Source organism: Lucilia sericata, unplaced genomic scaffold (assembly GCF_015586225.1).
Source record: "Lucilia sericata isolate MDLA Ls3-8-SP2 unplaced genomic scaffold, ASM1558622v1 Contig000206F_arrow, whole genome shotgun sequence".
Taxonomy (NCBI): domain Eukaryota; kingdom Metazoa; phylum Arthropoda; class Insecta; order Diptera; family Calliphoridae; genus Lucilia; species Lucilia sericata.
The window spans coordinates 458125-482709 of NW_023994234.1; the positions used below are offsets into that span (position 1 = coordinate 458125).

The window sequence follows — 24585 nt, forward strand, 5'->3', positions numbered from 1 at the left end:
TATAAATATGTGTATTTGCTGTTTTTTTATTAATTTAAATCGTTTCTTAATTTAGTAGCTAGATTTTATACATAACATTAATTAATTACATTAAATGAAAGCTCTGCTTCTATTGCTTTTAAGTGTTGGTGTATAAATTTAACATTTTTTTTATTTTACAGTTTTTTTTTTTTTTAATTAATTTGATATTGTGTTAAATAATTTAATAATGGTTTAATTAACTTTAAATTTGTGAACTGTGTCTGCGAGTCTAGTTAGTTTTAAGTAAAACTATTTTAATTAAATTACTTTTAAGTATAATTTTCTTTTATAACTTATAACTAATTTACTTTTACTTATAGTGATAAAATTATTTTTAAAAAATACTTTTATATTTGTATATAGAATGTTTTTTATATCCGTTGGTGTTTTTTTTAATTAACAATAAATAACTTTGTTTGTATCAATTAATTACCATTTGCTGTTATTGTTTGTGGTGGCATGTCTTGCATGGAACGAGGTAATACATAGGATTTTGAAGATTTCTTGGGAAATAAATCGGAAACATAATTTGCCTGTAAATAAAAGAATTTAAAAAGGTATGTTTAAATCAGTGTTGCCAGTTGTAGAGATTTACATACTCCCAAATAGGTATAGTTTTTAGGGACAGATAGAGATTTAAGAATCAAGTTAAAAGTTATTATATTTATAGTATATAAGTTATAATTATTGTATTATAGTTTTAATATAGTTTTATAGATTTTATGGCTCCGCCTTAGGATATGCTTTAGAATGTGTTACATTCAAAACTGAAATGTAAACTTCACTAAGAGCTAACATAAATAAAATCTCACACACGCTATCCACAACATTGAATTCCAATAAGAATTTATGTAAGTATTGCCAGATATAAAATGTTGTTGTTTTTAACCCATTATGGAGTTTTATGTTGATTTAGTTCTTGCTCTAAAAGCGATGCAAGTGTAATAGAGTAAAACTATGATTAAATCTCAGTTTTTTTTGGAGGATTTGGTAATTATTATAAGAATTATCGTTAAAAAGTTTGTCTTTCAGACAAAACTTGTTTATGTCAAATTTTATCGCTGCACTCCTATTTTTAAGTCAGCAATGAGTGTTAAAGTAATTTCCTCAAGGGGACCTTATATAAAGGGGTAGGGTCAATTATAGACCGATCTTGTCTTGTTTATGTCAAATTTTATCGCTGCACTCCTATTTTTAAGTCAGCAATGAGTGTTAAAGTAATTTCCTCAAGGGGACCTTATATAAAGGGGTAGGGTCAATTATAGACCGATCTTGTAAAACGATTTTTGTTGACACTTGCTTGTGTCGAATTTCAACGTTATACTCGTATTTTTAAGCCAGCAGTGGAAGTTTAAGTCATTTTCTGACGGGGACCTTATATGAGGAATGGAGTTCCGATCCGATCACCATAAAATATAATATAGAGATTTTGGTATTAATAAAACTTGTCAAATTTCATCATTATAATGGTATTTTTAAGACAGTTATGATTGTTAAAACTGTTTTTTGTATGAGGACTTTGCGAAAACGTGGACTGATATTGCCCATTTGCAATTTTTGGAAAATTTCAAGCCTCTAGATCGTTCGGACTCTATCGTGCTTTCAATAGACAGATGGACGGACATTGTTAGATAATCTTTGAATTTAATAGGGATCCCAAATATATATTAAGTTGTGGGTCTATGACCAATATTTTGATGTGTTACAAAAATAATGATAAAATCAATCAAAAGATAGGGCTTATATCTTTTTTGATGATAGGTTTAAAAATATGGAAAATTCGACTTACAGGACAAGCCATCAGGTTCCCTAAGACTTCCATTAATGTTTTTCTACTTTTCTAAATTATTTTGCACTAGCCAATTTAGATATTAACACTGTAAAAAACGATCTTCGAAAAAAGGTGATATCCTTCGACGAGATGCAAATACAGTCCGAACATAAAAGTATACTCATAGAGAGTATGAAACAAAGAATAAATAAGAAAACTGATCATTATGAAAACTTCTTATTTTTGACGTCCAGACGTTTCTGACCTGACGTTAATACCTTTCTCTGAGATTGAGCCCTCTCACAAAACAAGCCCTCTTTCAACTGTGGAAACCTCGAGGAGTGCGAAACATGTCTAAATCCACAGTATTAAAGCAACTAGAACTATACCAATGACTATTTAAACTGAGATGTAGTCTGTAGAAAGCATTTTGGCAAGTTTTCAAAAAGAGATCGGGCGCAATTCCTTTACTAGGCGGGATTATGCAGGATAGTATCATGGCATTGCTTCTTCAAAGGCAGAATCGCTCTGAATGTACTTTTGAAGGCCAAATATCGAGTCTTTCGGACATTGACAGAATCTATTTAGAAATAGACATTGTATTCTGGTTGAATCATTTATATGTATGTGCCCTATTTCCTCAACCTTAGAAAGCTTTGCCCGAGAAATGTAAAAAATGGAGTAGGAGCCAAAGTAAAGACTGCTGGTACCCAGAAATTATTCTTCATCGCGTTCGATTAGATCTCTATATGCAATCTTTTACATTATTTTCCCACAATTTTGTTTATAAAGTCACAGTAATTGACAAATGGGTGTCATAATCAACCACTCATTTCAAAGTCCTCTTATGTAAGTGTAACTCTTTCGTATAGCGAGACTAATTTACTAACGAAATTTACACAATTCAATCATGTAAAAACAATTGTCATATTGTCTGATTTAATTGAAACCCATTTAAATTGTAACAAAATCAGTTTAAGATTTCCCAATAAATTTGTACAAGAAACCGTTCATTTTTTTCGCATTCACTCACTCACAACACTCGGTTTAAATGGTGTCACAATTATTTATAATTGTTTGCAACTAATTCAACTTAATTGGGCATTAAACATGGTTTTCATCTCAAATAGATAGACGTGCATACATTGTAAGATCTCAAAATAGCAACAACAACAACGAAAATAATAAATCTGTCAAAATATATTACGGGGAATTTAATCTCTGCCAAATAGCCAACGGATAATACATCAACATGAATGAGTGAAATAAAATCGTTTAAATGGTGGCATGAAATATTTTATTTCTTCTTTGAAGTAAAGAATTTTTTTTATTACGAAAATTTGTTGAAATTCAAGTTACAAATGATATCAACTGTTTCGAGTGTTTTCGATTACGAATGGAAACACTCCTCAAAAGCACGTAAATTATGATTTGCGTGTCGAATCAATATCTCTTGTACAACAAATTCTTACGACAAACTATCTCGCACACTTGTATATTGAAGTCTTGTTTTATTGTTGTTGCAACTTGTAAGAGATAAGATTTGCCGAGATAGATATGTAGTTTTTTTCGGCATCTATGTACTTGCACTAATCTAATGTTGCACATAAAGACGTAGTAAAGGGGAGTAGAGGGTTTTCATGAAATTAAATTACAATTAACATTCAGAAAACTATTAATCAGGATCAAATTAACATTCAGAAACCTATTAATATTGGGAGGATCAAAGACAAGTCAAATGTCTTAGTGTTCGGGGAATATTTAGTTTTGGATATAGATCGATAATTGGAGACCATTAGTCCGAATGTTTATTGTAAAGAAAAATACAATTCTTATGACATATTCTGAAGAAACCAGATTAAAATATCTTTGAACTAGGGGATTAACATATTCTCCACAAAGGTCAAATGGGTATTCAGAACCCATTCAGAACACTAGATCTTCTAAAAGGACTCCTTTGTTGAAGGCAAGAAATACAAATAGAAATAAAGACATTGCCTTGGGAAAGATAGTTTCCCGAAGTCAGGTGATCGTGTTCGATGTGGACTTTAATAGCTAAGGAATCACTAGGCCCATGCTGGCTATGAACACTCATTTTATATGGGAAGCATGGAAAAAACTGAAAATTGGCCCTGGTATTGGTGGTTTCTTCCCAAATGGAAACGTTGCGAGGAGCCTTAAGCTGCAAAGATCCCATTACAGATCCTTTCGGCAGATCCGAAGCATGGAAAAAACTGAAAATTGGCCCTGGTATTGGTGGTTTCTTCCCAAATGAAAACGTTGCGAGGAGCCTTAAGCTGCAAAGATCACATTACAGATCCTTTAGATAAAGATCTTGACCGCACTATTATTGAACGGAGGGAGAGTTGTTATGCGCTCATTCATACTCAGATAGCTGAGATAAAAAGCCGAAAGCTTGGACAAGTTTTTAAAGGGAAGGCTAAACCTCCTCTTACTTTTATTATACTAGTCTATATATCAGATCATATCGATCTAAATCTATCCTAAATTTGGATGATTGTAATTGAAAACAATTCCTCACGCTTTCAGTTTCATTTCATTCTACCACGCTTCTGTTCATCATTTGTAGATGAAATCTTGTGTCTTATTTGGTGCAACTGTGTCCATGTTTAATTGTGACCATTTTGACTTTTGATTCCTCCTGTTGTTTTACCTGTTTTAGATGTTGTTGTTGTTGTCGTTATCGCTGTTGTTATTTTATGTAATGCTGTCGTGTTTAGTCTGTATAATTGAAAATGGCCTTTGACGTTTATCGTTTTTACCTCAATTTGGTTAAAAGTGTTATTTTAATGATCGAAATTATTGGAAATTAGAAAAACATATGTACATAGGAAATTGCACACGATTTTTTGTTTAAAGATATTTTGAAGAGGTCGCTAGGAAATTTTAAATCAATTTTATTCAGAGAAATGTAATACGACGAGCATAGTCATTGATAAGAATGTATTAACTGTGGTTAAGGGATCTGTGACACAAAATTAACATGGTTTGGGACTTTGAGGATAATACCTAGCAGTTCGACAAAGAGTCCATACATCCGAAAATGACAGTGATGTCCACTTATGTCTAATCACCTGGTTGGTTCTAATTCGTCTTTCGTCACGGATGTACTCTTTGTAAACGAGGGTGAATATAATCGTCACTTTAGAGTCCCCTTTGCAAGCGAGAGAGTGGTCACTTAAAAAACAAACTTAAGCTTTTCATCTGTCTCTTCGTAATCTATGTTATGACGATTCATTTCCTTGTAGGACAAGCACATGTTAAATTAGATTAAATAGATAGTTCGGAACTGTCCGACCGAACTGCTGGGTACTAACAAAGCATATTGATAATTGGTGTTGTGTTCGAGATCTATAGGCTCGAAATGGGGTATCAGTCGAAACTATGTTAAACTTACGCTTCTATAATCAGATGGACTGCTTTGGATAAAAAGTGTAACATAGAAAAATTCTCCGATCGAAGCACATGTAAGATGTGAGGTGGACTAGCGGTCGAGAATCCCTTATCTTGATGTGAATTAACCAAAGCGATTTACAGAACATGTCATAAATGTATAATGGACATATTGATCGGTTATATAAGTATAAACACGAAAGGTGCTCGATCGCCTACCGGAAATTTTCGTTAACTGTGAGACATTGAACATCCTAGGAGACAAAACATATCTGAGGATATAAGACGAAATATACTATCATCTTCCTATTTACAGCATTAGCGGAAGTCTGCGCAATGAAGGAATTTGTTAAATGTAATGGACTGAATATGGTACCATGCCTCTCGAGGATAATTGGCAATGAAAGGTAAAGGAAGGTAAAATGGCGAACATTAATGCATTCGACGCAATGAGGATCGAATTAAAAATATGGATGAAAAAATCTTTTTGGAATAATGCAATGGCAGAAAGGACCACTACATACTATGGTGGGACCCCAACTAGAGCAGGACAAGAAGCCTTCAAATGATGAATAAGTCCAAAATTAGTACTAAGATAGTAATAAATGGTACGTTTTCTTAGTGAACACACCGATTTATGGGAAAATTTACAGAATACTGTAGAGCATGAGGAGATGAAAGTGGAATGCTTCATCATTTTCTCTTACATTGCTAGGCTTTTGTCGAAATTAGATCCAAATCTTACATCCCTCAGAAACACTGATTTGGGGAACTACATTCATAAAGGAAAGTCTGAGAAACTACTTTATGGAAAATGATTTTCTAAACATTAGAAAATAATTCTTTATATACAAGATTTTCCTCCATGAAAATTAACGCACTAGAGGGCTAAATATGTATTTTCGGATCTAATCTATTAACATCCTCCATTCAACCTAACCTAATTTAATTATATTAGAAAGTTATAACATTTCGAACATATTTGGTCTAGTTAAGTACTAATTTGTCTTTATTTGTCGATTATTAAGGCGATTGAGGCTTCAATGCTTGACATCTATATCGTTTAAATCAAACACTACCCAATATACAAATTTCAAAACTTTATGTTAATATTTTTATTTTGCATATTTTATTAAAAAATCTTTTATTTCTATATCAAAGCATAAGGAACTTTTTTTTTAATAAAAATATATATTATTTATTTGCAAATCTAATTGTCTTTGGTATGGACAGTGGGCCAAACAGTATTCCAATTAAACCAATTATCCGGCACCAAGTATCTCTAGAATGAAGGTGAACATTTGAAACAGATAAGTGAAATGCAAAAGAAAGGTATATGTATAATAAGAGAGAGGAACACCCATACTCATAAAGCTATCAATGGTTTATAACAGGTTTACTACAACAGAACCATCAATAACTTTATAAATCGTGTATGTATACCGGGAGAGGAGGGTTTTCATCAAAATGTGCAAATTAATTTAATAAAACTTTAAGACAAACCTTGGTCATGGATTAAAGACCAGATCAACTTAAAATAAACTTAGAAAGTTGGAAACAATACTAAAGCTACAGGTGCAAATGATAAATAAGGAAGGCGGAGGCATGCTTTTACAGAACATATGGAAAAACTTTACCATCTGAGTTCTCAGAAAATATAATAAAAACTTAATTTTAATTTTGTTTAAGACGTACCAATGGGTTAAGAACTCAAATAGTGCTAATATATTGCAAACATAAAATACTTAAACTCACCACTATAACAGCCACCAGGGATCCAATTGCTGAACCGGCCAACACATCGGACCAATGATGTTTATAATCGGATACGCGCGTCAGGGCTGTATACCAGGCAATCATGATTAAAGCAAATTGCAAGAAATGTCTCAACAATTTCGAACCACGCCAAGTCATACGTGATTGTAAATATAACTGTAATAATATATTTGATTAAAAAAAATAACATAATTCATATAAATATTATAAAACTTACCGCTACATAGACCATGGTATAGAAAGTGAAACTAGAATGACCACTAGGGAACGATAGTCTAACTTCCTTTAACATGCGTTTTGTTGCGTATGGATTGCCACAGGTGAATTCCATTATATATTTACCCAAATTTTTGGGATCAGCACAAGTAGTGCCATCTGGCATAATGGGTTGACAAACCTAAAAATAAAAAATATGAAAAAATCGTTAAATATGAATATGAAATATTTCAATTTATCAATGACAACTTCTTAATACTTTAAATCCCTATTAAAACCATAAATGATCAATTACTTTTATGTTAGAAAAAAAAGCTTAAAATTGTTTAGCAATTTGATATTTATATTAAATAATTTATGCAAATATTGCGTGATTTTGAAGTGTTAATCAAACATTAAAGCTTATTTATCTGTATGACATTTCAACAAATGTTTCTTTTAGTTTTAAATGATTTTAAATTAAACAACAGTTTGAAATTGAAATGTTTTAAAAAATCCTCGATAAACTGCTTTTTAATGCGAATTTTAAAGTTTAACTCCCTTATTCATAAACACAATTTTATTTTATAAACGATTAATAAATCAAATTTCGTATGGAAATTTTGTTTTATAAACCTTTTATAAAATAAAATGTTGTTTATGAATAAGGGGGTAAATAAATTTAAGAAAAATAATGCTAAAAATTAAATAAGAAAAATAAATCTTGTACAAAAAAACACTAAATCAGCAGGTGTGTGTTTTTTTGTTGACAACACTATTTAGTAAACGGTGGCAAACACTATTGACATACATACTAGGGATGCCAATCGGGACTGGTTTTTAGAAATTCCGGGATTCGGGATTTTTAAATAAATCCCGGAATCCCGATATCGGGATCCCGGGATTTTCGGGATTTCTAAATCCCGAAAAATATAAAAAAAAATCAAAAAATCTTAATAATTTACCGACAAAAATAAAATGTTTTATTTCAAATTGCATTATGAATACTCTTAGTAGGTGTTTACTTTCCAATAAGCATTTTGTGAAAAGAAACACAAATTAATTCAAAGTACATACTTAGAATAAAAATCTTTCCATCCCAGGCACTGAATAGTAGAATAAAGACCTAAAATAATACCCATGATATGTAATGGGGATCCATACGAGGCTACATAGAGCACCTGTACTGCACCTATATCTCCTCCACCTTATATTCCGTGTTCACTAACCAAGGGAATTATCTTCTCGCCATCTTATTGACAGGTTGACTTCCATTATAGATATCCGATACTATCAATGCCTATTTATTGCCCTTTTTATACCCTTAGTAGGGATGGTATATTGGGTTTCTCCGGAGTAGTTTTATACTGTCCTAAAATACGCTGATGAAATTTGAAATGATCGAGCTTTTGATCCGAGCCCCCATATAAAACACAGCTTTAAAAAAGAATTAGTGTCCACAATTCGCTTAAAAAGAGAACTGTCGCAATGAAAATCAGCATAAAACATTTTATGTAATCGTAAATTCGCCCTCCAAATTTTATGAGGATCGACTCATATGATGGCGTCCTTCCCCCAAGCATATTTCAGAAAAATAGTTGTTTAACAATAAAGTGCTAGAATATATCGGAGGCGAGGTATACATTTATTATGAAAACTAAATTACATTTTACTCTCATAACTGGTGTATGGGGTTATATGGTCGGCCTCGTCCGCCTATAATTTCGTACTTGTTATTTTTATATATCCGATAGTATCTATGCCTATTTAGTATAGCAATGAAATTTGATATTAGTAAATCCCTGACGAGCCAAAACCTCTCTAACAAATTTTATGTGGGTCGGTTCATAATTGACCCTACCCCCATATAAGGTCCCGTTAAAAAAATGACTTTAACGCTCATTACTGGCTTAAAAAAGTATAGCGATGAAATTCGATACACATATGTTTCATGCGAGTCAAAATCTCTCTACCAAGTTTTATGTGTTTCGGTCCATAATTGACCCTACCCCTACATAAGGTCCCATCCAGATAAATACTTTAACGCTCATTACTGGCTTACAAGTACGAGTGTAGAGATGAAATTTGAGATAAGTAAATTTCTTACTCGCCAAAAGCTAAGAAACTTTTATAGAAACGTAAATCTTCCTACCGGAAAGTGTATGAACCAAAATTGGTTTAAAAAAATTATGAAAAATTTTATAAAAACGGTCAATGATTCACCCTACCTCTCATATAAGATCCTATCAGTAAATTTGATGAGTAATATCACCCTGATGTTTATAGAAAAGCATATTCGGCATAGCCGAATATAGCACTCTTACTTTTTTTTTTGATATTTCAGCTTGTAAGTTAGTAGAGTCATCTTAAGTCCAAAAACTTTTAAAATTCTCTTATTTAGTACTTTATAATGTATAAAATAGCGGAAAAATACTTAAAAATTAGGGATTTTAAAATCCCGAAATTTCCCGGGATTTCATTTTTTAAAATCCCGGTTTTCGGTACATTCAAATCCCGAAAATCCCGGGATTTTCGGGAATCGGGAATTCCCGTTTGGCATCCCCAATACATACATATACAAACACTAATGCATTTCTTAGACAGAGCTGTTAAGGTATTAAATACTTTCATTCATAAAGAGAAACATGAAAGCATTCCTTTTCAAAGCTGACGCGAAACTATATCTTACTTAACTCCATCTCCGGTCTGCAATTTGAGGAGCTAATTTCGAGTTGTACATGTAAATCTTTGTTTCCATGAACAGAACTAGTGAAATAATCATCAGATATCGGGCTAGAGGCAAGGATATCGATATCTGAATATTATATGCTCCCTGTTTTAAAAAGTAATTACATCAATAAAAGGGAACTTATAATAAAAACTTGGTCCCTTACCATGCAACGGAACTAGATTTGTGTCAATTCCCTTCCCTAATCACAAATGTTTCTGAATCGATGATTCAAAACCATCCTTCAAACACTTCGTTTAGATCGTTTAAATTCTTCTTCTTCTTCTGATCTTTTTGAGTGCAAGGGAAATTTGTAAGTAATAACTCCAGTATTAATATGACAGGAAGAAAAATGCCTCAAATACTAGTTTCGGGACTAAATAACCTCTCAAAAATCCAAGCACGATCCTAAGAACTACACCTTCCATCTTACAGATGATCTGCCTGATTTGCTTCATTTCTTAGGGCAAGGGAAATTCGTAAGTAATAACTCCAGTATTAATATCACAGGAAGAAAATGTCTCTCATACTAGTTTTGGGACTAAATAATCCCTCAGAAATCCAAGACCGATCCTAAGAACTGCCCCTTCCATCTTATAGATGATCAGCCTGATTTTTGAATCATTCGGATTCTTTTACTAGAATATGCAAGTTCCAAAGCATCTATTCTAATATGTACACATATGTACACATTTGCGTTAGTTCTCTTTCCTTTTCACAAAGAGAAATATACTTGTTGCGATGTGAAGGTTTGATTTCACATTTTCAAAACCCACCGGAAACAGCTCTATTTGCTTTTCATGCCAGAGAGTAGAGGTATCTTTCCCATCTGATAGACGAATGTTTTCCGATAATAATGACAATCATTCAGATGAAACTGTGTGTTTGGATTTTTTAAACTCTGGTTAATGTGTAAGTTCCCAAATCTATCGTCTATTCCATATTGGGACATTTGAATCGAGTGGGATTGATGTTTATAATAACTTTGGACTTGACATAGAAAGTGGAATGTCTTTATACAAGTTTCCGGACTTTCTTCTTTTGTAAAACTGTGATTTGATTATTTGCAAGAGTTTGATACAGATATCAGGATTAAGTTAAGTTGGTTGTGGTCATTCAAGTTTTGTATTTCCAGCAGGGTCTTAGAGGTTATATTCGCCATACGCTTAGTTCAAATCTTGTTTTTATCTATATATCACTTATAACCGACCGAAATGGAATACAATTCCCATATATGGACAGGAACTTCAACGTTTATTTAGAAGCTAATCGACCGCATATAGGAGAGGGCGAAGATACTATTTATTTACAGGCGGTTTACCGTCACAACGTAGGGTGAATTTTACTGTTCTATCGATATTACTTAACTTGTGCCCAATACCCACGTCTTTTATCATGAACATCCCCATTTGTAGTCGATTGGCCAGAGGAATGTACAGCACATTATAGGGATAATTCATCCTTCATATTCACCGTTCGGGCATGTTTTCTTGATGAATGGCCCCAACTTGGTGTATTACAATCCCTTGGTCTAGAAGTGCTACCAGTACCTCTAGTCTGCCAGGACTAAAAACTGGTGATGATCAAATGTATCCTTGGCCTTTCCTTGGAATGATTTGACATGACGTCGAACAAGAGCACCACATAATCTGGTACTACGGGTGGCCAGTTGCCTGCAGGACTATGTCCTGGCTGGTCAGTTGGTTGAGGTTCCTTCGGGATCCACCTAGTGGCTGTAGTTTAAACCCAATTTCGCGAGAAGTGAATGTCGGTTAAAGGACTGATGCACAGATACTCCACAGAGGAGTGACTGTGGGACTAAGCATTAGAAATTAGTTGGTGTTAAGTGTATATAATACAGATGAAAGAGTAAGTGTGTCGGATGTTACTCTCTATTGAGTGTGTCGAATGAATGGGAAGTGTGCTGGGTTGAATGTTGATAGAAAGGTATCTTATACATGTGATACCATTGAATTTTCCTTCCTTGTACAGGTATGTTCAGGCAAACATACCAGATTTACCACAGTGTGTTCTCTGTGAGTCTTCGGCTTTTTTTAATGGATTCGTGTTTCAGACTACCGTCTACGTCTCTAGGTGCTGTTGCCGACTCAACAGATGCCATCCCATCTGTGTGATTGTAAATGAAAGTAATGTTTGTGCATCTTGGAAGTTAAGCAACGGGTCAGCAATGGTCAGAGATTATATAGCAGTACTTGTACATATACCGGCAGAACCATGTACAAAAATTGCCACCCGCACAAAGGGACGTTGGTGAGTCGTCACGAAAGCTAACCCAGTGGGTGAAAAAGACCACCGTGATATTAGGCCACCACGGCAGGTGTTAACGTAAAACACTTCGACATTCATTCAGTGTTCGTATGTGGAACAAATTTCCTGCAGGAATATTTCTTGCCATTTTGATTCAAGAAAATTTACTTTAAACACTCTACCCCCTAACCTCCCTACCACAATCTAGTTCCAATGCAATGCACTGTATAAGTAGAGGTCATCCCCTGTGGCTGGTCAAATAAAAGGGAACAAGTTTATGCTAGAACTAGTTCTGGGAAAAGTTCCGGTTCTAATTATAACATTATAAACAAGTCCTATAACTTTATTTAACTTAAACAATTAAAGGATTAAATGAATATTTCAATATTCTCAGTTTTTCAATAAAAAGTTTTTCAAAAAAAACTGGAAAAGATATATTAAACTTAGACCAAGAAGCTCTATTTTATATAAACCGGTTCTTCAAGATCCTTTCATGATCCCAAAAGTACCAGTCAGATAACTAGTTCTTACTATAACCAGCCCAATTAATGAAATCACACTTTTATTCACTTCATTCCTTTATAGTTTAACAATTGAAAAAACCCCAAATCATTTGACATTTCACTATCAATATCAAAGCAAATGTTTTTTAACCCATATTTTTCGTGGTTGGGTAATGAGTGGTGCTACTGTTTATACTTGTAGACCGTGATAATTGATGTGAATGTGTTTTAATATTTCATTGGTATCTGTATGAAAAACTATAAAAATGTAATTTGAATCTTACTTGCGAAAAAAATAGATCTTTTTATGTGAAATCTTTTAAGCAGCTTTATTTTTTTTTTGCATTATTTTGAACCTTTTGTATATGAAATGAAAATTAGATCTATTGAAGTATATATGCAGTAGTTAGTTTTTTTATATTTTCAAAATAAATAGACCAACATACGATTACACACAAACATGCATGAAAAGTCATCATGATGTTGCAGATTTATTTTTATGCAATTCGAGTCCATTTCATGATTTGTATGTTTTTCCTTTGAATTGTGTAGCAAGAGTTTTACAATTGCATTTTCTTTTATTTTCTGGTCCATGGTAATGTATTGTTACAGCTCTGATCCTCTGTATGGTTTGATCTCTTTTTTCAGCAATCTGAATTCATGTATCTATGGATCATTTTACAATAGTGTGAGAATTTTTTGTATTTATATATTTCTTTGAACTTGGGTGGCATTATTTAAGTTTTGTTTAAAAAAAAGGTTCAGAAAATGTGTGTCCATTTACAAATTCATTTGGATTTTTATTTATTATTTATAAATCCGTCACTTTGTGTTGTAATAAGTGTGTAACTTGCATTCCTAATTGCCGATATATTTTTTTGTTTATTGTTACGTTATAGAATTTTTGAAATTCATTCATTTTTTTCGAAAATTATTATAGTTTTTTTATTTTTTTGTGTAAGATTGTTTAACACAGGTGTGGCCTGGAATGTAAGATTGTGTACAACCATAAAATCCTTTAATCTTACATGAAGACATAGAGATTTGTAAAGAAAAAATATATTAAATGTGTAAAAATAATGATGTTTTTATCTAAAAATGGGAAAGTGTAATACAGTGGGGATTTAAAAGGAAGTTTTTTCAAATCTCTGTCTGTCTGTCTGTCTGTCCATTGAAATCACTATAGAGCAAAACGGGAAAACCTTGAGGTCTGATATATTCTCTACTTATAAGGTTCGATCATTCGATTTCAGTTCCTGTACAATTATCCAGCCCAAATACTGCTTAAAAGTCAAGAAATCAAGAACCACTCTTCATAATTCTGCCTAGTTCGGTCTATTATTGATGGTCCTATAAAGAAATTTCTTCTGTAAAGGTTTACTTCTCTAAATGCATTGAAGATTAGTCCATTTTATGACCCAGATCGTCCATTTTATGACCCAGATCCTCGTATAAATGAAGGTCCTTCCTTGGGATAATACCTCCGAAGACTGACTTCGCAGGATGAACTGTTTAGTTAACATGATGTTGTGCTCCTTGAATGGGATAACTTGCAAGCAGTCCGTTGCAGTCCTTAGAACAGCATTACCTGCCCGGCGCTTATCGCTTTATATGTAGTCAAGAAGGTTTCTTTATCCATACCCCTGCTGGGCAGCGCTTTGAGGATCTTGTTTCCACTTCCCAATTTGTAACCCCCACCCCCCCTCGGGGCATGTTTCCATGATGTGATGTCCAATAATGGTGTATTGCAATCCCGGGTTAAAGAGGTGCTACCAGCACCTCTAGTCTGCCGGGACTATAAGCTGGTGATGACCTAATGTATCTTTGGCCTTTCCTTGGAATAATTTGACATGGGGTCTAACCAGAGAATCACATAATCTGGTACTACGGGTGGCCAGTTGCCCGCAGGCCTATGTCCTGGCTGGTCAGTTGGTTGAGGTTCTTTCGGGATCCACGTAGTGGCTGTGGTTAAACCCAAATTCGCGGGGAAAGTAAGTGGCGGTTAAAGGACTGATGTAAGGTAAAGTTAATATTTCGGTATAAGTTTGGTTCTGTTGCGGAGACAACAGATACCCCACAGAGGAGTGACTGTTGGACTAAGCGTTGGAAATGAGTTGGTGTTAATTATATATGGTACGGGATGAATGTGGAGTATGCGGGCCTCACCCACCCGTTTACCTAGAATAAGTGTGTCATATGTTTTTCTCTTATGAATGTGTCGGATGAATGAGAAGTGTGCTGGGTTGTATGATGATGGATGAAAGGTATCATATACCAATCATAGCATTGAATTTTCTTTCCTTGTATTAGTACTTCGGTCTACCGGTTACCTCTCTAGGTGCTGTTTTCGAATCAATAGAGGCCATCCCATCTGCGTGGTTGTAAACGTAAGTGATGTTTTACATTTCGGAAGTTAAGCAACGGGGCAGCAATGGTCAAAGATTGGATAGCTCAAGTACTTGAGCAAAGTGCTTGTACATGGACCGGCTTTAGCCATGTACAAAAATTGCCACCTGATTTCTTCATTGAAGATTGAAAGGGCGGTAGTGAGTCATCACAAAGCACACCCAGTGGTTGAAAAAGACCACGTAAAGAACTTCGGCATTAATTCCCAATTTGAGTGTAATTACAGTGAAATTAACTGAGGAAGTAAGCTGTATAGGTCATTGTTACAGTTAAGCTATTGATACAGCTGTTGCAGAGTTGACAATATTTGTCCAATTAAGAATCGGGTCGTTCTGGCGCAGAACTTCTATTGTCGTCGAGAACGATGGCGGTAATTTTTGCTGCTATTATTGCGATTACAGAGGAGAAGGTAGTTATGACGAAGTTGTTGTTATTGTAAAATTCCCGACCACTCTCGCTGATGACTCAGTCCGGAGCAGTTCCTGAGGCGACACCATGTGGTAGCATATATTTTCGACTAAATACCCAATCGCTTTATATGTAGCCGACAAGGTTTCTTTATGTGACGACTATGATGTTGTTGTAGCGTAAGCTGTTGAATTTTGCCTTTGTTGTTTTAAAGTTTTCGACCACTGACACTGATGCTCAGCCCGGAGCAGTTCATTGGATGTTAATTGGATGAACACACTGGTAAACTGTGAAAAACAATAGTGTGGAATTTAATTAAATTTCCGGTTGCCGGAATGATCCAGTGCTTCGATATCGTGTAATTGAGAACTATTGGCTATAATTGTTGGTTATCTGAACCTGCTACTAGAACAATTATATTCCATCCAGCCTTGTTTAGTCGAAAGTAATAAGCATTGTACTCTTTCCAAGAGAATATTAAGAATATTGTTCTATGGAAACATTTTTCAAGTTCACCAAGATCAAAGAAGGTAATGATCTATAGCATTGTGGTTAAATATTTCTGATATCTTCGATACATTAAAAATACTCTCAAAGTGTTTAAATTAAACAATTAAAATTTATTTTACAATAAATTAAACAAACGATTTGACGTCATACTCTTGGATTTTCATGTAGTCTATTTAAAACGATACCATGCCAATTAAATATAACAGATCCAATCTGTCTGCATCTTTGTCTATCAGTTCGATTATTAGTATCTGTGCAATATAAAATATTTAATAATGTCAAGGAGAAAGAGTAAACTATAAAGATATTTTAAAGAAATAGCAGACAAATCAAAAAAGTAAAGGAGACACAAGTAAAATGTTCTTTCAGTTTTATGATTATGGATGAACAAGAAAATTCTATATAATTTTACAATTATAGATGTTTGCAATTTAAGGGTAGGTACTCTGGATTTAAGACATCTTAAACATTTGAGTGACCTTGAAAGTGAACTTGCTTCAAATTTATAACACAAATAGAATAAAAAGATATTTTAAAAAGAATATAAAAAACATCTGCATAATGAGAACTGAACTGTTTAAAAATCTACGCCTAATTACACTAATAATACAGCGAAAGATCCATGTTTAAGATTTATTTTTTTTGTATCATACTTTAGAGAAGATGGGGAACACTTGAGATAGAAATCAACTCTTATAACATTATTGTTGACTGGCAGAACTAAAAATTAGTTTTGTAACAAAAACATGACAACAGCTGCCGACAATTTTCCATTAAAAAACTGAAGAAAACTATCAAAACTTATTTTTGAATGAAAAAAAAAGTATCTCCCCTTCAAAGTTATTAACAAAACTACTGTGACAATCTAGAAGACAATTTTAAAAACTGCAAATTATAAAGACTGATTTAGGGTGTTATGGTATACTTGATATTTTTTAAAAATATACATAATTTTTTATAAAAAATCTTACTAAAAATATGTTTTCGAAAATAACACACACTTCAAATGTACTTCATCAAAATAACTCTTAAAATTAAAAATTTTAAAAATTACAAAAAATTCAATCCATTTTGTCTGCTTAACATATGTCTTTTTGGGGGGATTTTAAACTGAGCTTTTCAATATGACAATATTAATCAAACGGTTTCAACTTACATCTAAGAAATGTGGTCTCAAACGTCCAATTGAATATTTTGCAATATCAGTTGTCAATTGACTGACAGCAGCCCCAAATCCAAAAATTCCAATTTTCTTATAACATTCCACCATCCAATCGGGTATTTCATAGTCCATAAAAACGTATCGCCTTGCTGTTGAGTTGCCATTAGTAAGTTTCTCTTGATTTTTCGATTGAATAATTTCAACGATTAGTATCTGAAAGAAAAGAGAAATTTTAAATTAATTTAAAAATCAGGGATAAATGATATATTGGATAAATGTGGCAAAAAACTTATTCTTATATCTATCTATCTATCTATCTATCTATCTATCTATCTATCTATCTATCTATCTATCTATCTATCTATCTATCTATCTATCTATCTATCTATCTATCTATCTATCTATCTATCTATCTATCTATCTATCTATCTATCTATCTATCTATCTATCTATCTATCTATCTATCTATCTATCTATCTATCTATCTATCTATCTATCTATCTATCTATCTATCTATCTATCTATCTATCTATCTATCTATCTATCTATCTATCTATCTATCTATCTATCTATCTATCTATCTATCTATCTATCTATCTATCTATCTATCTATCTATCTATCTATCTATCTATCTATCTATCTATCTATCTATCTATCTATCTATCTATCTATCTATCTATCTAACGGATAGGTGAGGCCCTCATATATCCATCGGTTCCCGTTGTACTAGATTATAAGGCTGCCTTGGTCGACCCCAAGTCAAATTATTCCAAGCAAAGACCGAGGATACATTTGATCATCACCAGTTTCTAGTCCCGGTAGGCTAGGTATCATCTCTTATCCCCCCGATTTGTAATAACACCAAGATACGGGAAGATTGCCCTTATGCGGGAATTAAACCAGTTTTAAAAAATTGCTTGGTGGGAGTGGAAAATGTGGAGAAATGTGTTATTAAACAAACAACTTCATAACAATTATAAAATCTGCTATAAAATCCTCTAAAATATTTTCATTATTTCCATAAATCTGTCAAAATATTTTGTAATCTGATTCAACAAAAGAAAACCGCAGTGTTATTTTTTCGTAGTTTAAAATATCCGGCAGTAATTGCGAAATCGTAAATAAATTCCGCCTTTTAAATTTATCATTTGCCATTTTACTTCATACATATATACGTATAAAAAATTCACTGCCAATGACAAGTTTAACCTAATTTAGAGGGTGTTGTTTTCCCCCAAGAGTTGAATAAATTAAACCATCTGTTTTGTGAAAATCGTCGAAATTTATAAAGTTCGTTTCCCTGTTGCGCTTGCTGTTATATATATTATTAAGTACTTAAAAGCTTACAAATGGTGTCAATAATTTACAATGATTCCAAGATAATTTCTACGATATTGAAACACTTGTAAAAATTAAAAAAAAATAAATTTAATTCAACAACAATATAAATAAAAGAGTGGATAAGAGTGTTAAACATATGGCAGCTACAAAGAAGAGTGACCTATATATTTCTTTATGAACTGCCATGTTGTAAATGGTAAAATTTATTTTATTTCCTTTTTCTTATATATTTTTTAAAATTTTGCTGTAATAAAACATTTTCAATAAAGTTGAGCCCTTTAATTTTTCTGTAGAGTTTTTCGATATTTTTTACAAATTTTCAATATGGCAAACATAAAACTGAACTGGTCATGATATAAAATTTAATGGAGAAATAAAGTTTTGAATAAGTAGCAAACAATTAGATTCTTTTTAATAGAAACTATATTTTATGAACTTTATTGAAATGTTATTTATCTCCCTTTATTTTTGTTTTTGTTGCAATTCCTTTGTCTTGGGTATGGGAACCATATGCCCAAATACAAAATTACAAAATCCACATCTTGTCTTCAAATGTTCTTCAAGGGGTTTTTCTGTTTTTTTTGTCCATACAACTTTTTAGGTTTTATTTAAATGTTGTATCTAACACCTCATAAACAATTTTAAATATTTGTATATGAGTTTGAATGGAACAAACAGACTTTATCAATAGAATACATTGTATGCATTTTAATGTTTAGGTTTAGTGTTGCAATAACAAATATATTACGATTTCTGTAAAAAATCTTTTACATACTTGTAACATTTAACATTTCTAGATATATTTTTAATTTCCTATAAATAACATTTTCGAGTGCATGTTCAATATTTGTGGAGTTTGAGTCGAAAATTACCTTTAATAATTGTCTAAATAAACAGAGCAATATGTATTTGTGGTCTCATAAAAAGGGGGCTGCTGCTCTAATAGTTTCTATATTGATAAAGAAGAGTAATATTAGTTAAAGCGTTTGATAAGCCCATATTCGTTTTGTATAAAACGCAGCTTGAGCTTCGATGCCTGTGTAAGCGGGACACTTCTCTACAGCCCTCGATTCTGGTTTGAGCAGCATTGCATTCCTGTTGTGTGTTTTGTCTATATTGAGAGCCGTTTAGATCTTCTCTCTCTCATCAATTATACTTCAGCTTTCATTGGTTAATCAGTCCTATATGTTCTAAGGCAGTCTCGTTGAATATGTTAGATCCAGCCTCTTAGCTATGGTGGATTCTCTAAGGAATTGCGCCACTTGGTTTTGAGTAACTTGGTCCGGTAATAACCATGCTCCAGTATAGATTCACACGTATTAATAACTCTCCGCCAACGTCACTAGATACATAAAAAATCATCCATCCCCACAAGGAAATTACCGCGCTTGTAGAATATTATTGCGCCCTTAAAAAGGCTATACTATTCTATTCTATTCTTCTTTCTGCCTTGATGGCTTTATTTCATGGTCTTTTTCAACCACTGGGTGAGCTTCCTTGACGACACACCCCCGCCCCATTGTATATCTTATACTCAGGTGGCGATTCTCGTATATGGAATGTCCGGTACAGTTTACGTGCACTTGGCTTAAGTACACGAGTTATATAATCTCTTGCCAAGTAATCACGTTGCGGAAAGACAGGTAGCAAGCTACCCCGACATGCTGAATCGAAAGAGAGGGGTTAACGAAAATTTCAACATCGCACTTGCTGAAAAAACGCCGAGATGGACCAAGAAGTATATGCATAGTCATGGGCAACGCCTTAGCGTCCTCATCCTCTTGCGATCCGATCAGATGGTATTCACAACCATTAGTCATACAACCACATCACGAAGCCCTGCAATATCCAAAATAGTGGATCAGAATCCCTCTATATGAACTGATCTATGTGACGAAGAATGTAGGAATTTCCAAAGGCAACTGAACCCAATAATTGCCCCGACAATTAGGCTCAATATATCCTGTTGAGATGACAACAGCACCGAGAACTTCCCCGAAGCGTGAAAAGGCATACTAAATCAGTACTAATCTCCAATTTATGGATACTTTCCGGATATTTCACCAATTTTGGCATTAATTCCATTTCCATGATTATAAAGATCTCGCTACGAAATGATAGGCAACTTCTAAACGCTAACCAGACAATTCCCCAGCATTTATAGGCGCCCCACCGGTATGAAATACAGATCGGGTTCAGGAATCCAGCATATGCTACAATGAACAAAGACCTGTGTCATTTGTAGAGGGAATTATACAACCCATTAGGTATAGGATATAGCAGTCCTTAAAACAACATACTCTCCCCGCGAATTTGGGTTTAAACTACACTACGTGGATTCCGAAGGAACCTCAATCAATTAACCAGCACAGCTTTTTCCCAGGATTGCCATCTCACCGGGGATACATTTAATCGTTACCAGTTTATAGTCCCTGCAAACTAGAGGTATTAGTAGCACCTCTTTTTCCCGAGATTGCAATTGATTGAACAGCAAGAAACCCACGCCAGGTGTTTTACCTCAGGCAGTTGGTTTACGTGAGTATTTCAGATCATAAGTTGTGGGTCTCAAAAACTTTACATAACTGAGTTAGGCGCGATGTTTCTGTTAGATTTTACAGATCGATGTGTATAAGTTCCAAATTTAACCCGGTTTTTCGTGTTAAAGTTCGTCAACAAAGGTTCAAAGGAAAGATCGATTTCTCTTAATTGCTTCGGTTACAGTCATCATTTTACTTTTAAGATAAATAAACCGATTAGGCTTTCGCATCTGATTCTGGCGCTGAGACTTCCAGCTGATTCCAGGAACACTTTTGCTAGAGAATATGATCGAAGTCCTTCTACTTCTGCTGTAGACTAAGTTTCAGGGGTACTTTCCTAATATGAAAGATCTCAGACGATGGCGATTTTTCTAACCGGATATATGTTGTGTTTTGGCGAAAATCTGAAGAAGTTTTGCCTAGATTCCTAACCAAGTTAAAATGGGAAATAAATGAGTAATGTCTACGAGGTCCTTTAATAATTGCTTTTTGGTCCACGTTCCAAAAGAAGATATTGATGATTCACACATAATAACTGTTTCTAAATGACAGATAATATTGCAAAGATCGTGCCACATGTTTTACTAACTCAAATGTTTTAGAAGCAAGGCCTGTAGGCCTTTAGACTATATCAAGCACCCAGATTAAAACCCGTTTCGTGTAGGGCATTACACCGACCGATATTTACACTTTTTAGCTTTATTTTTAATTCAAATACTGCAATGCCTAGTGTAGGGCATTACACCAAACGATCTTTATACCATCAAACTTTATTTTTAATTTCAGATGCTGCGTGGCATGTGTCATCACTTATAATGTCGATACTCTTTTTGTGTTTAAATTTAAATCCTCTTGTGATCAATAAAGTACATTTCAAGTATCACTCACCCACTTATTCACTCACTCCGTCATTCATAACTTCAATCAGTCTACAGTTGTTTTTGGTTGTGCCTTAATGACAGACCATCCTTAGTGAGTAAGTAAGTAGTGATGGTTCAAAAAAATATAAACACACGTACACATATTGTACTCGACTTGGAATTGGAAAGGTCATGTCTTATAATGTAAACAAAAAAACAAATCAACAAATTCCCAGTTCGATCCAGACATATTGCATGATTCCAAATACTTCTAATGCTCCAACAGCAAAGTCAAAATAAAGAGAAAGTAAACGATCGAGACAATTGTTGTATTTTTATTACCATTATAACATGTGTATGTACTGTTAGGTAAACATTAACTAACATTAATTCTTGGGGTGTAGTTTGTATTCGTTGCATTGAGTGCATTTTAAATTTCAGCTTGTCATTTAATGGTTTGTTAAACAAGCAGCTAGCAGCTGTATTTAGCGATTAGATAATGAACGTTTTTTTAATATTTTAATTAAAATTTTTTTTATGGAAGCAGGACATTTTTATTATTTTATGGCAACATTTTTATGTTTAATTTCACTTAAAACGAGTCCTAATTGTAACACAAATGTCGTATGACTTTCAATTTAAATTAGATTTTTCAATTAAAAAACCAGGCAGCTGTGGTATAAACTTTAGGAAAAGAACAATTACGGTTCCATTAATGGCACACTTCAAAGGGAAATTATCTAGTTTATTTTCCAAACTGTTTGAATTCAAAATTTAAAATTTTCAAAAAAAATTATTAAAAAGCTGTAAAAATTTAACTTACCACACCAATTGGCAGCACCAGACCAATAATATACAACATCCAACTTTTAACCGTTGACTCTTTGAAGGGATGCATCAAAGATTCATCATCACAGAAGAAACCGCGTTTATATGAATCGCCCCATAAAAAGAAACATAAAATCGGAAAACCAACTGTAAATAAACGAAACCAAATAATAAGGAAATTATTTTAAGTTTAATACTTGTATTTCTTAAAACTAAAAATATCGTCTGGAATCTTATAGAATTGTTTAGGGAACTTAGACAACAAATTGTTTACAATAAAATTTCTAAATTAACGCAAAAGTCATAAAAAAATCATTACAGAACAACTTCCTCATTATTGAAATTGAAAAAACATTTACTTTTACAAAAACAAGAGAAAAAAACCAAAACTAAATTCAAAGGTAAATGTTAGGCAATAAAATTGGACGAAAAAGTTAATGCACTCGGTATTCTTAAAGAATATTAACAAATTTTATTTAAATTGTTATGTTAAACTTAAAGTAAGTTCACACTTGTTAAATATTTGACGGCAAAATGTAAACACATTTTGAAAATCATCGAAAATTCGATAATATATTAAAATACTAACTGTTTCCGCCAATTATTTGATAAGTGTGATCACAGCTTTACAAAAGTTTTATTAACTAAATTTATTTTTATTACTGCTTAAGAGATCTTTTAAATGTTTATCTTCAAGTCGTTATATATCAAAGAATATTTTACGGTTATTTATTATTTTATTAAAAAAAAAAAATACATTTGACAAGTGTTACAAATTTTAAAGTGTTATTTTATGGATTTTATATATAGTTATTTTTGTGTCATAAACGGAAGTGGAATTTGAGAATTATAAGAGTCGGCAAAATGTTTGATTTGATTTTATCTTTAGTTATATTGTAAATATGTGAAAATGTTGTCAAGTATGGGAAATACCATTCTTGATACTTCAGATTATCAAATTAGTACATGGTTTTTGAGCGTGCAAACTGGATCTAGACCTCACAATTTAAACAACAATGCTAATCTAAACCAGGCACATCTTGGATCAATCATGAACCGATATTTTGAATTTTTGTTCAAATAACATTTTTACACACCACTACTGAGTTGTGTCAAGTGTGCAGCATGTCATTGGCATAAATGTAGTGGTGAAAGAGAAGGATGTACTCGGAGAGAGCTCTAAGGAACCTCCGGCTTTAAATACAACTGAATCGTATGCTGAAAGACCATCGTATGAGGAAAGGGGTGAGCGAGTGAGCATACCTAAGCTATGTATCACCAAAAAAAGACAATCTGAAGGATACTTCGGATTCTCTTTTAATATCTAAAACAAAGGGAATCAGATCTCCCGAGAAGCTAAAGACAACTCTCCGTATTCTCATAAGAAGTCGAGCGAATGGTGAAATGGAGGATCGATAGCATACCTAAGCTTTTGAAGGATACATCGGATTCTCTCTCAAGCCATGCATCTATCAAAAGAAACTCAATCCAGAATCCTGCAGGTAAGGGTGACAAAACCAGGCAAGATATTCCAGAGACCAGGACGTAGTGGAAATCAACTTCGAAGGTGATGGCGCCTCAAAAGAAGACACAAAAGACGAGGAACAAGCGTGAGTATTATATTCGGCTGTGCAGAATCTCATATACCCACCATCAAACCGTATGTCGAAGGAAGATTTATGTTCCTATAAAAATTTCTTAGGTTTTGGATCGTAAAAAACTTATGTCATATTTCATCTCTATACTCGTACTTTTAAGCCAGTAATGAACGTTAAAGTAATTATCTGAAGGGAACCTTATATGGGAGTTAGGGTCAATTATGGACCGATCCACATAAAATTTGGTAGAGAGGATTT

The 24585-nt window shown here is 33.3% G+C and overlaps 1 protein-coding gene across 1 annotated transcript; it reads right to left on the reverse strand.

Moving 5' to 3' along the window:
• Positions 1 to 131: 131 nt before the first annotated feature.
• On the reverse strand, positions 132 to 22881 carry LOC119602016 (putative phosphatidate phosphatase). Its single transcript, XM_037953338.1, has 5 exons — positions 22725 to 22881; positions 17157 to 17375; positions 7200 to 7379; positions 6962 to 7138; positions 132 to 554 (listed from the first exon to the last, which is right to left on the reverse strand). Exons 1-5 carry the CDS (start codon positions 22797 to 22799, stop codon positions 447 to 449), a joined length of 759 nt encoding a protein of 252 aa, XP_037809266.1. The 5' UTR covers positions 22800 to 22881; the 3' UTR covers positions 132 to 446.
• Positions 22882 to 24585: the final 1704 nt, after the last annotated feature.